Below are 10,742 nucleotides of genomic sequence, written 5' to 3'. Positions count from 1 at the left end.
AGACAGGCTGTAGCTGTTGAGATAATGAGCATATTTCTAAGAACTTCCGACTCTATCTTACCGCAGTATTTAAGAGGAATAAGATCGTTTAATAAATCGAAATGTTTCGTACCTTACTCATTACATGGGCCTGGTATTAGAGCATTTTCTGGATCTTCTTCATATTTACAAGGGCCATCATTAGTGGGAGAGACTGGAACAAGTAAAATAAGTGCTAATAATGATGCGTTGCAGAAATTTTATAGCAAATACAAGGTATTGGCTAAATTGCAGAAAAATCCCAGATTCTCTGGGTATTTTAAGAAATTGTCACAAGTGGGAGCATTACCTACCATTACAGCTCTCGTACTACTTCACGAACTGACTGCTGTTGTACCTCTTCTGCTGTGCTGGTACACTCTCTACAAAGCCAACATACTAGGGAATATTGAAATCACGAATGACTTCCTGATCAGGTGTACTGAGTCAATAGAAAGATTGATTGGCGATAAATATGACAGTTTCGATAGGAACAGACTGATTCTAAGCGGTGCTTTCTCATATGCATTTGTAAAGATAATAGGTCCATTGAGAATGCTCGTAAGTCTTTGGGCTGCTCCCTATGTAGGTAAATACTTGATCGTACCATTCTATAAGTTAAAAAGACTACTCAAGAAATGATATATCGTGAATATAGAACAAAGAACTCTGTATAATAACATTTATAGACGTGATTTTGAGCCTAATCGTGAAACTTACCGCATAGTAATCATTGAAGGCTCGTTCAAAAGCCCAATCGCTCAGTATTCTTGATATGTATGCCATATATTGAGTAAACACTCCTGCTTTGACTGCTTTTGTATCTTGTTCAACTCATAACTGTTTCTTTGACTTGTATTCGCAGTAAGATTTGCTCGCGATATAGTTGCAAATTCGATCATGCCAAGTAGATTATTCTTAGGTATTGAAACTTAAAGATTCAACGATAATAGCTATAATTACCAAGTTTTACAATCAAAACTTACTCCAATTACCGAAGTGCATCTCTGACAGTACTATAGCTTTGAATAAAAGGAAAATTTTCACCTCAAGGTGTAGCACACACTTGTCCACACATAGCATTAAGAAGTCATGTCAAATAACATATATCAACATTTACAACGGACCTCACAGCCTTCAGAAAATAATAAACAACAGCAGCAGTCTTTGCAGGGTTTAACGAGGGATTTCTGGCAAAGTCACTTACAACCACAATCTCAAATGTCACAACATCAAATGTTGGGAAAGAAGTTAACAGCTGGTGCTATCCATGGGAAATCTCCTATGTTGATGGCCAATAACGATGTATTTTCTATTGGTCCTTATAAAGCAAGAAAGGATAGTGTTCGTATATCTGTGCTGGAAAAGTATGAAATCATAGGGTACATCGCTGCTGGTACTTATGGTAAGGTATATAAGGCTAAAAGAAAAGTAAGTTCAAGAAACGAAAGCTCAGGTACAGTTCGTACCACATTGAATAGTGAGAATAGTAATCTTGGTGGTATAACCACTAGTGGCTCACAACTTGGAACATCAACCACTGGAAGTAACGATAAAAATGAATCCATAAGAGATATACCAAGAACTGACAAAATACGAGCTTCAGAAATAAATACAATAAAAAATAATGGGCTGAGTACAGATGGCCTCAAGAAACTAGAATCATTTATTAAAAAGAAGCCTATACCAGCATACGTTGCTATCAAGAAATTCAAAAGTGAAAAAGAAGGCGTTGAGCAACTGCATTATACTGGAATATCACAAAGTGCCTGCAGAGAGATGTCGCTATGCAGGGAGCTGAACAATAAACATTTAACCAAATTGGTAGAAGTTTTCCTGGAAAGGAAAAGTATTTATATGGTATATGAATTTGCGGAGCACGATTTACTACAAATAATTCATTACCATTCTCATCCTGAGAAGAAAATGATTCCTTCTAGGATGATTAGGTCAATAATGTGGCAAATCCTTGATGGTGTTTCATACCTACACCAAAATTGGATTCTTCATAGAGATTTGAAGCCAGCAAATATCATGGTGACCGTTGATGGATGCGTTAAGATTGGTGATTTGGGATTAGCAAGAAAGTTTTCAAATATGCTACAGACTTTATACACTGGCGACAAGGTCGTTGTTACCATTTGGTACAGAGCACCAGAACTATTATTGGGGGCTAGGCATTATACACCAGCCATTGATATATGGGCTGTTGGCTGTATTTTCGCTGAGTTAATAGGGTTACAACCTATATTCAAAGGTGAAGAAGCGAAGATGGACTCTAAAAAAGTAGTTCCATTTCAAGCTAACCAATTACAGCGAATTCTCGAAGTGTTAGGAACACCAAGTACGAAAACCTGGACGAATCTCAACAAGTATCCTGAATATGACCAATTTGGTAGGTTTGTAAAGTATAGAGATAACCTCCCTGCGTGGTATCACTCAACTGGTGGCAGAGATAAACATGCATTAGATTTACTTTACCGTCTCTTAACGTACGATCCAATTCGTCGAATTGATGCTCTCGATGCCTTAGAGCATAGTTATTTCACGAAGGCCGACTTCCCTGTATGCGAGAGTGTTTTTGAAGGATTAAGCTACAAATATCCGGCTAGAAGGATTCATACTAGTGATAATGATATCATGAATCTTGGTATTCATAGAAATAAAAACCTCGATCCCCAGCAACAGACAATAAACAACTCAACAACCTCGACGCTGGGTGGATTGGGCGTAAATAGAAGAATACTAGCAGCAGCAGCAGCAGCGGCGGCGGCAGTTTCGGGGAGCGGCAGTCAGTCTAGCTCTCGTAGCAAGGAGCCTTCGAGAAAGAAGAGAAGATAGCGTTGTTATCACATCAGGCATTTTGTGGCGAAAGTTCTTATTTAGTAGAAAACAAGGACACTATTCATTCTTTCACTATAGTCTTCTGCAGAATGGACAGTAAGTGCTATTTCCAGCAACAGCAAGAGACTGATAGTCACGAGAAAAAAATGACAAAATGAATCATAAATGGCTTCATTTTTATTAATAGTGCCTAGGTCATATACATTAACCAAATGAGCAAGTCATTACTCGGAATCATATTATATAAGACGCATGAAGCTAACTATTTAATCCTACCTTTTGCATAGTATTTCTATATTCTTGGAATAAAAACACAAGGCTTCAAAGACTGGTATCTACTGATGCCAATTTTTTAATTCAAATATATATATCTCTAACCATTATCTGCTTCTCATTACTCTGGTTCAACCTCAAGCACACATAGTCGATCAGCTTAGTGCATATGGCAAATCAAAAGCACAAAAAAGGGCCGAAGAAATCTTCCATCGATAATAAATGTTTCGATGCTTATACTAATTTACAAAAGATTATCTATAAAAGTATCTTCAAAGGGACGTGTGTGATGACCTCGGACCTTCTCTAAGAAATCTACCTTCTACCTTGCTTTCTCTTTCTCTTAAGGCCAATTAATCTTTTAATATCGCTACTTAGGTTTTTCCCGTCTTTACCGTCGCTGTCATTGTCATTTCCATTTTGCGTCTTTGCCTTTTTAGCATCCGATGCGGCATCTCCTTCAATGTCATTGTCATCTCTACTTCTTTTGAAACCTTCTCTAGCTTGCTTTATATTTTCTCTTCTTCTCTTAACTACATTGGCGTTATCCAAGGCAAATTCTACACAAAGACGTCTGCCTTTAACCGACGATGGGTCAATAGATTTCTGTTCTTCGTCAGTTAAACCTTCCAATACTTCCTCTGCCGTTACAGCATGTACGTTTAACCATCTTAAGCCCATTAATGCGTGTTTGTGATCCTTGTATTCTACGAAACCGTAACCTCTACTTCTACCAATTGAAGATCCTTTAACCTCCATAATAACCTTTGCCTGTTTTACGATACCATGTTTCTTATCTCTTTTCTTTTGCTTTGCAATTTCTTCAGGTGACATAAATCTGTATTTTTCCTTTGTGGATCTTACTATTTCTTCTTGACTTAACGGATGTCTCTTGTTCTCCTTGACTTCCGTAGCAAATTCCACAACAGCTTTACGAGCAAGTGCTTTCAATGCCTTCTCCGTCATTGCTCTTGGTAAATTTCTAATAGCCAAACGGGTTAGCGACAAGTGTAAGGATGGATTTTTTTTTAATTGTTCAACTCTTAAGGAATAAGATTTTTCTCTTATTTCCATATCCTTTGCAGTCAGTAACTCAGCCATTTTAGTACCTTCAACAACTCTACCTTCATTTAAAAGGTATAAGTTACGCTTATCACGCTCACCTGGAGCTTTACCCAATATTTCTTTCCTTTTTTCTGCGTTTTTCTCTGCTCTCTTATTTGCTTCTTCTCTGACCAATGTTGGAGAGACTGATAGGACACGACCTTCATAAACGTACTCAGGTAAAACATCATCACCAATTAATAGAGATGTACTACCTGCGGCAGGTGCATTTTCCAAACAAGATTTGTACGTTTCTTCGTTTCTGAATGCAACAAATGCTGTACCTTTAGCCAATCCTGTTTCTCTATCGATAACTGGTAAAGCATACTTAACGGGACCAAATTTGCTGAAATGATCTACTAATGATTCTTTTGTAGCATCATATGGAACGTTACGGACAAAGACAGAGTAGTCTTCCTTTCTATTCTTTTGTGGTCTTTTTGGCTCCTCTTCTTCTTCTTCGTCATCTTCTTCTTCCCCAGAAATTTCTTCATCGGAATTTAGTTGAATTTTATCGTCATCCTCTTTTTCTTCGCTATCAGCTTCATCTGCACTTTCCTCTTCGCTTGATTCATCTTGGGCTGATTCTTTTTCCTCATCTTTTTTCATATGATCTTCCCATCTATTTTTTTGAACAGCAAAATCAACAGCAACATTTCTACCATCAATCTTAAGATCTTTTGTGTTTTCCAATGCAAGTCTACAGTTGCTGATTTTTTTCATAGTGACAAATGCGAAACCACATAGCTTACCGTCACGTTTTCTAGGGATGGAAGCTTCAACAACGTTACCAAATCTACCAAAAATTTTCTTTAATTTATTTGGGTCACGACAACTCCATGGCATGTTCCTGATAATTAACTTTGGTTTACCTTTGAATTGACTGTCTTCCTCTTCGTCATCACTTTGTTCGACTTCTTTATCGCCAATAGTATCGAGGGGAAGTGATATAGCTTTCTCTTCACCATTCTTCTTATTACGATCTCTTCTTTTTGCAATATCAACTCTCAATACGTTACCGTTAAGTTTCGATCTTCTAGCCTTCCCCAAGGCATCTTTTGTATCCTCCTCTGTGGCAAAACTAACGAAACCAAAACCTCTGGATTTCTTGTTAACATCTTTAACGACAACTGCGTGTTTTGTTGGTGCAAAATTAGAAAAAAATCCACCCAATTCCTCATCAGTAACATCGAAGGGAATGGATCTAACGAATAATGTTTTCATATCTAAACCATTATCGGTTCTTGGGTTTCCAGCTGAAACTGAAACTTGTTCCACAGACATTATCTATTATTTACAGTCTAAGCTTTAGCTAGTTGAAGTTATAACGGGAATGTTCACTAAAGAAATTAACTATGATACTATTCACTACTAATACTCTCGCCTCAAGAAAGATGAGATGAGCTCTTGCTCTTCCCAAAAAATTTTCAAAATGCCAAAATTTTCCTAAGCGGGCGAAAAAAAGGCACGTGACTGGAAACTTTGTAACCCATAGTGAAGAAATTGTTAACGTCTAATGTAGCTGATTAAAGCTTGTTCATAGCCTCCGTAATCATATTTTTCAACTGTGGTTCATTTGGGGGTATAGCCTTATAAAGTTCTTTTAAACCAGCGACATCTTTTTCTTTTATAGACAATGTGATAAGCTGCTGATATCCGTCACAATCTAGGAGCATTTTCTTTCTGTCCTCATATGAAAGGTCGGGTATCAAAGAAACATATCTGGCCGCCTCTTTTTTGTAACCTTTGCTTCTAAGTTTCTTGTAAAGGGGTAGTAGTCCAATTGGAGATTTCTTATTTGTTGCAAACTGATAAACCTCTTCAAATTTCTTCAGTTCGACAAAAGTCTTGTAAGCAGTAAAGTAGTATTTTTTCTCATTTATCTTAAACATTTTTATTAGCGTTTTGACATACTTTTCCTGTTGCATGCCTATGAGTTTTGATAGTGTTTGATCTAATGTTAAGCCATGAAAATCAATTTTGAATATACCGGATAAATTCTCTTGATACTTATTCAAACTCTCAACTCTCTCAATTAGATTACACTTATCTTTCGAAATGGGGTCATTCACTACATTCGAATACAGTGATTTAATTTGAGGAAGAAATGAGTCTAGTGAGTTTTGCCCCTTTCCTTGCTCTATGAGGCAATATGCAAGATCTACGTACCTGTCACTTTGTCTATAGAAATCAAAACAAAATTCATGGTCATGTCTTTGAAAATATGCATATAATTGATCTTCTGACATATCCATTATCAATAGCTTTGATAACTGCGACGCCGTCAATTTCTTTTTTAGCTCTAATAATAGTGACAATACGAATTCTGGACTTTCTGTTTTCAAACTTTCCTTTAAAGCAAGGCTATTATCGTCCAACTTGATCAAAGTAATAATCTTGGCTTCAGAATCTGAATCTAATAATGCAAGACTCCTGGCCAAACTGAAGTAACCCTCCGAGAGTGCAGATTCTGCAACTTCGGACATTGGGGCCCTTATATTTACCGGAAGTTCTCTGAGCTGGTTTTGGATTGCTGATAACAGTTCATTATCTTCAAGGTCATTTGAAAGTTTGATTTTTGTTGAAGCCCAGTGCTCAAATACTTTGGGATACAAGGCTTTTTGATTCAGGAGCTTACATATTTCAATACTTTCATAATATTTGTGACTTATTAATAACCACTCAATAACTTCATTGAGACCCATTACATCATACTGCCTTTTGGTAATAAAAATGCCGAGATCATGTAGTATATTCAGCAGTTTTAGTAGTTCGCAGGCATTAACGAAAGTTTCTGAGTTAAAAGTGCTGTGAGGCAGTGAGCTTTTTCCAAAGGAAGCAGCATTCAGTAATAATTTCTGTAGTTGCGGATCAAATTCTTCCATTGAAGCTTCAATACAGTCCATTACACCCTTGGCCAAATTGAAATTTTTTAAATTTTCAATAGCTCTTGGTGCATGATCAGCAAGTAGATTCCATGAATCTAGAAGCATTGCACCTGGCTCTGTTGATCCAATGCGGAAAATATTGGAAGTACAAGCCTGTACCCTTGAAACGAATAAAATTTGCTTTTTAGTGAATATTTTCAATCCGTCAATCTCTGTTCTTATTGAAAATATGCTATCAGGATACCAGAAAGTGACGAAGCTACCCTGTGGACCATATAATTTGATCTCATCATCAAATGCACAAACAATAGTATCATTGCCGCACCATTTGATACTTATAGGGTTTCCATCTATCTTGTGTTCGAGAAGGATCCGCTCAGGCTCCTTGAAAACCTGTAGCTTATTGAATTTGGCATTATAAAGAGCAATGAAGCCATCAGATGAGATTGATACTCGATGCCATTCACTTTTCTTAATTAATTTAGAAATCTGCGTCGTTATAAGATCTATCTGGAAGACATGATCAGTGTCTAATATTATTACTTTTTCGTTATTGCAATGCCAATGTTCTTTAGTCAAAATTGTAAATTTCTCATTGTTAGCCACCAACATTTCCAATTTATCTTGAGAGTTTAATTGGAAAACATCCTGGCTTCCTTTAAAGATCACAATTCTACGTTTATAATCCCATATACGCTCCGTCATTTCGTCAGAAACTTGTACCGTAACAATTTCGAGAGGTGACCAGTTCTTTACTATTTTTATTGATTTGCTACAAACAACGATCAAATTATTCGTCAATTCATCAAATTCAAGTTTAACTATATCATGGAATAAACTTAGTTTTAGGGAACCTAGTAGTTCACCCAAATAGTTGTATATTTCAATGGATTCATTTCCTTGAATAGCTATGAATGAAATTGATATTGCAAAGTTCCCAACCATAGTTCCGGTTGACCATTTCAGTTCAGTCAAAGTCTTTGATCTATAGAACACATTTTGTAATTTTTCCCAATTGAAGCTCAAATTCTGCATCTTACTTTGCAGATCCAATGGATTTTCTACTTGAAGCTGTTACTTGTTTCCTTACAAAATGTTTTTCGAATTATGCGAAGAGATTATATCAATTGATATCAAGTCAAACTGATATAGTGAAGTCCGCCAAATAATGTCTGATACTGATGGACTAGTGAATCTGGTAGCGTCAGATGGGAGTGAGCACACAATATCAATTGAAGCAGCTTTACTTTCACCGACCTTGAAAACCATGCTGGAAGGTCCGTTTAAGAAAGACGGTTCCAAAATTGAATTAACAAATTTTGAACCACATGTTGTCCAGAAGGCTGCTGAATACTTGCAACACAAGTTGAAGTACCAAGACGTTGATGTCAAGAAGGAGGATGTGCCTGAATTTGTGGTCCCCACAGAAATGTCATTGGAATTGTTACTAATTGCCGATTATTTGAATATATGATTTTGTCGACGATAATATTCTGACTTTCATCAAACCAGTGTAACTGGCACGGTTTTGCAAATGGATAAGTTTGACAGGGAAATTTAGCCCTCTATCCCCGTTCTTTGTCTCCAGCGTGTATACTACTATGAGTATTCTACGAGATACTCAACGTTCAGCAATGATCACATTATCTATTGTGACTCTCCTTATATAAAATCTAATTGTACCTTATATATATGTAGCAATGCACATGCAAATAGTATTTTCGTGCTAATGAAAGAATATCAAACGGAGTAGGAACAATATAATATTAGAATAGGTGATAATAATGATAATAATCGTATTGTACATGATCACAAATGCAAGTTTTCTTAAATGAATATTTATTTTTCTGTTAGTCCTTGTATTAACCTGAACTAACGCCTTCCATCTCCTCTATTTAGACATCTTTGCAAATGTGCAGCAAATCTATTTGATGAAACTTCCCTATTACAATTTGAACAGAAAAAGTACTGTGATGACTCCTGCTGTTTTGCCATACCATTAATATCCAGTTTGCCAGAACTATCGTGGTAATAAGGTTTTAGATTAGGGTATCTTGCGTTTAATAGTCTATTTTTATGAAATTCCATTGAGGTAATGTCTTGAATCATACTAGACAGTAAATTTTCGTATATTTTTTGTGAAATAGAATCAATAGTTTCCAATGAATTGGACATGTCGATTTAGTACCTGATATAATTGCTGAACTGACTTTTACTTGTCAAATATATAATAGTTAGTGATTTAAGATGAGATTATTTTTTTCTATGACGGGATTTTTCAATATGATAAAATTATGAAAAATGGGTAGTAGTAATAAAATTATACAGTGAAATCAAAATGAAGCTATAAATATATATATTAAACATTAGCAGGCCATTTTAAGACCTTACCATCGACAATTTCCTTGTTTTCGCCGTTGACAACGACTGGCTTATCCCAAGCCCACATGTTGTTGACGAATTCCTTGTCTTCTTCGTTGGTTGGGTCCAATTTGGTGTAAGCGTATGATTCCCAATCTGGAGCGACGTCGAAGGCTGGAACATTGTCTTGACCCCTGACTAAGAAAGCACCAATGATACCGTTGTTGTTGTTTTCACCGTAGACAACAGCGGAACCGAACATGTACTTGGTGGAACCATATAATCTGTTGAGGAACCCGCCGACTAAGTTGTTGGACATGAAAGTTAAGGTCAATTCATCGTTGTATTTGTATTCAACCTTCCATAAGGAGTATTCTTCTGGGTTGTAGTGTTCCCAGAACCATGGTAAAGCGACGGATCTGGTGTCCTCATTTAAATACTTTCTCTTCCATTTATTAAGAACGAAAGTGGATTTACCTAGGAGTTCTAAAGGATGCTTTAGTTTTTTTCCAGCTGGTTGGGCTTCTTCCTCAGGCTTTTCCTGGGCTTTTGGTTTTTCTTGAGCCTTTGGCTTTTCAGCATTCTTTTCCTTCTTCTTTTGTGGTGGAGCAACCTGTTCATCAATGAATTGGAAATCTGGGTATTCATCCTTTAAGAATGGGGAAGCAAGGATAGTGTTGAACCATCTGACGATAGCTGGATGTTCAGCTCTCCATTGTTTACCAAATAAGTAATTGAAACCTCTGACGAACATGGCAGCACCGACTAAATCAGCCAAAGAAATCTTTTCGGTGACTAAATAAGTGTATTCCTTTAATCTTGATTCGAAGACGTCAACAATCTTAGCAACTTCCTCTAAAGCGGTATCGACAGCTTTCTTGTTGTATGGAACAGCACCAGTTAAAGGTTGGAAAGCTCTAGCAATTTGAGTGATTAAATCGCTGTTAGCTAATGATTCCCATTTTAGAACCAAAGCTTTAGTCTTGTCATCGGCACCTAATAATTGATCCCTTAACTTTTCGTTATCGGATAAAGATAATAAGTAGTGATTAATAGCAATGGCTTCAGTCAATTTGAAACCCTTTGGGCCGACAAAAGCTGGGACCTTCTTCAAAGGGAAGTCCTTAGCAAATTGGGCTTCATCATCTTCTGGAGCAACAATCTTGATATCAAGATTTAATTGCTTGACCAAACCTCTTGGAACGACAGTTCTGGCTCTGAAATTGGAGTATAGTAAACCTAGGGACATGGCTG

At 36.7% G+C, this 10,742-nt stretch overlaps 7 protein-coding genes across 7 annotated transcripts; 3 read left to right on the top strand and 4 right to left on the bottom strand.

Moving 5' to 3' along the window:
* Positions 1-24: 24 nt before the first annotated feature.
* Positions 25-660, top strand: MRX11 (Mrx11p; the record flags this gene model as incomplete). The annotated part of the gene is made up of 1 exon (XM_003958643.1): positions 25-660. The coding sequence occupies one exon, from the start codon at positions 25-27 to the stop codon at positions 658-660; it is 636 nt and encodes a 211-aa protein (XP_003958692.1).
* Positions 661-1,110: 450 nt separating this feature from the next.
* Positions 1,111-2,859, top strand: SSN3 (cyclin-dependent serine/threonine protein kinase SSN3; the record flags this gene model as incomplete). Its single annotated transcript, XM_003958642.1, has 1 exon — positions 1,111-2,859. The coding sequence occupies one exon, from the start codon at positions 1,111-1,113 to the stop codon at positions 2,857-2,859; it is 1,749 nt and encodes a 582-aa protein (XP_003958691.1).
* Positions 2,860-3,450: 591 nt separating this feature from the next.
* Positions 3,451-5,523, bottom strand: NOP4 (mRNA-binding ribosome biosynthesis protein NOP4; the record flags this gene model as incomplete). The annotated part of the gene is made up of 1 exon (XM_003958641.1): positions 3,451-5,523. One exon carries the CDS (start codon positions 5,521-5,523, stop codon positions 3,451-3,453), a length of 2,073 nt encoding a protein of 690 aa, XP_003958690.1.
* Positions 5,524-5,765: 242 nt separating this feature from the next.
* VPS16 (tethering complex subunit VPS16) lies at positions 5,766-8,162 on the bottom strand (the record flags this gene model as incomplete). Its single annotated transcript, XM_003958640.1, has 1 exon — positions 5,766-8,162. The coding sequence occupies one exon, from the start codon at positions 8,160-8,162 to the stop codon at positions 5,766-5,768; it is 2,397 nt and encodes a 798-aa protein (XP_003958689.1).
* A 133-nt stretch (positions 8,163-8,295) lies between these two features.
* On the top strand, positions 8,296-8,601 carry ELC1 (elongin C; the record flags this gene model as incomplete). The annotated part of the gene is made up of 1 exon (XM_003958639.1): positions 8,296-8,601. One exon carries the CDS (start codon positions 8,296-8,298, stop codon positions 8,599-8,601), a length of 306 nt encoding a protein of 101 aa, XP_003958688.1.
* Positions 8,602-8,999: 398 nt separating this feature from the next.
* SGF11 (SAGA histone acetyltransferase complex subunit SGF11) lies at positions 9,000-9,302 on the bottom strand (the record flags this gene model as incomplete). The annotated part of the gene is made up of 1 exon (XM_003958638.1): positions 9,000-9,302. One exon carries the CDS (start codon positions 9,300-9,302, stop codon positions 9,000-9,002), a length of 303 nt encoding a protein of 100 aa, XP_003958687.1.
* A 184-nt stretch (positions 9,303-9,486) lies between these two features.
* CAM1 (translation elongation factor EF1B gamma) lies at positions 9,487-10,737 on the bottom strand (the record flags this gene model as incomplete). The annotated part of the gene is made up of 1 exon (XM_003958637.1): positions 9,487-10,737. The coding sequence occupies one exon, from the start codon at positions 10,735-10,737 to the stop codon at positions 9,487-9,489; it is 1,251 nt and encodes a 416-aa protein (XP_003958686.1).
* Between the last annotated feature and the right edge of the window lie 5 nt (positions 10,738-10,742).

Source organism: Kazachstania africana, chromosome 8 (assembly GCF_000304475.1).
Source record: "Kazachstania africana CBS 2517 chromosome 8, complete genome".
Classification (NCBI taxonomy): Eukaryota; Fungi; Ascomycota; class Saccharomycetes; order Saccharomycetales; family Saccharomycetaceae; genus Kazachstania; species Kazachstania africana.
This window is presented reverse-complemented; position numbering and strand designations above follow the sequence as displayed.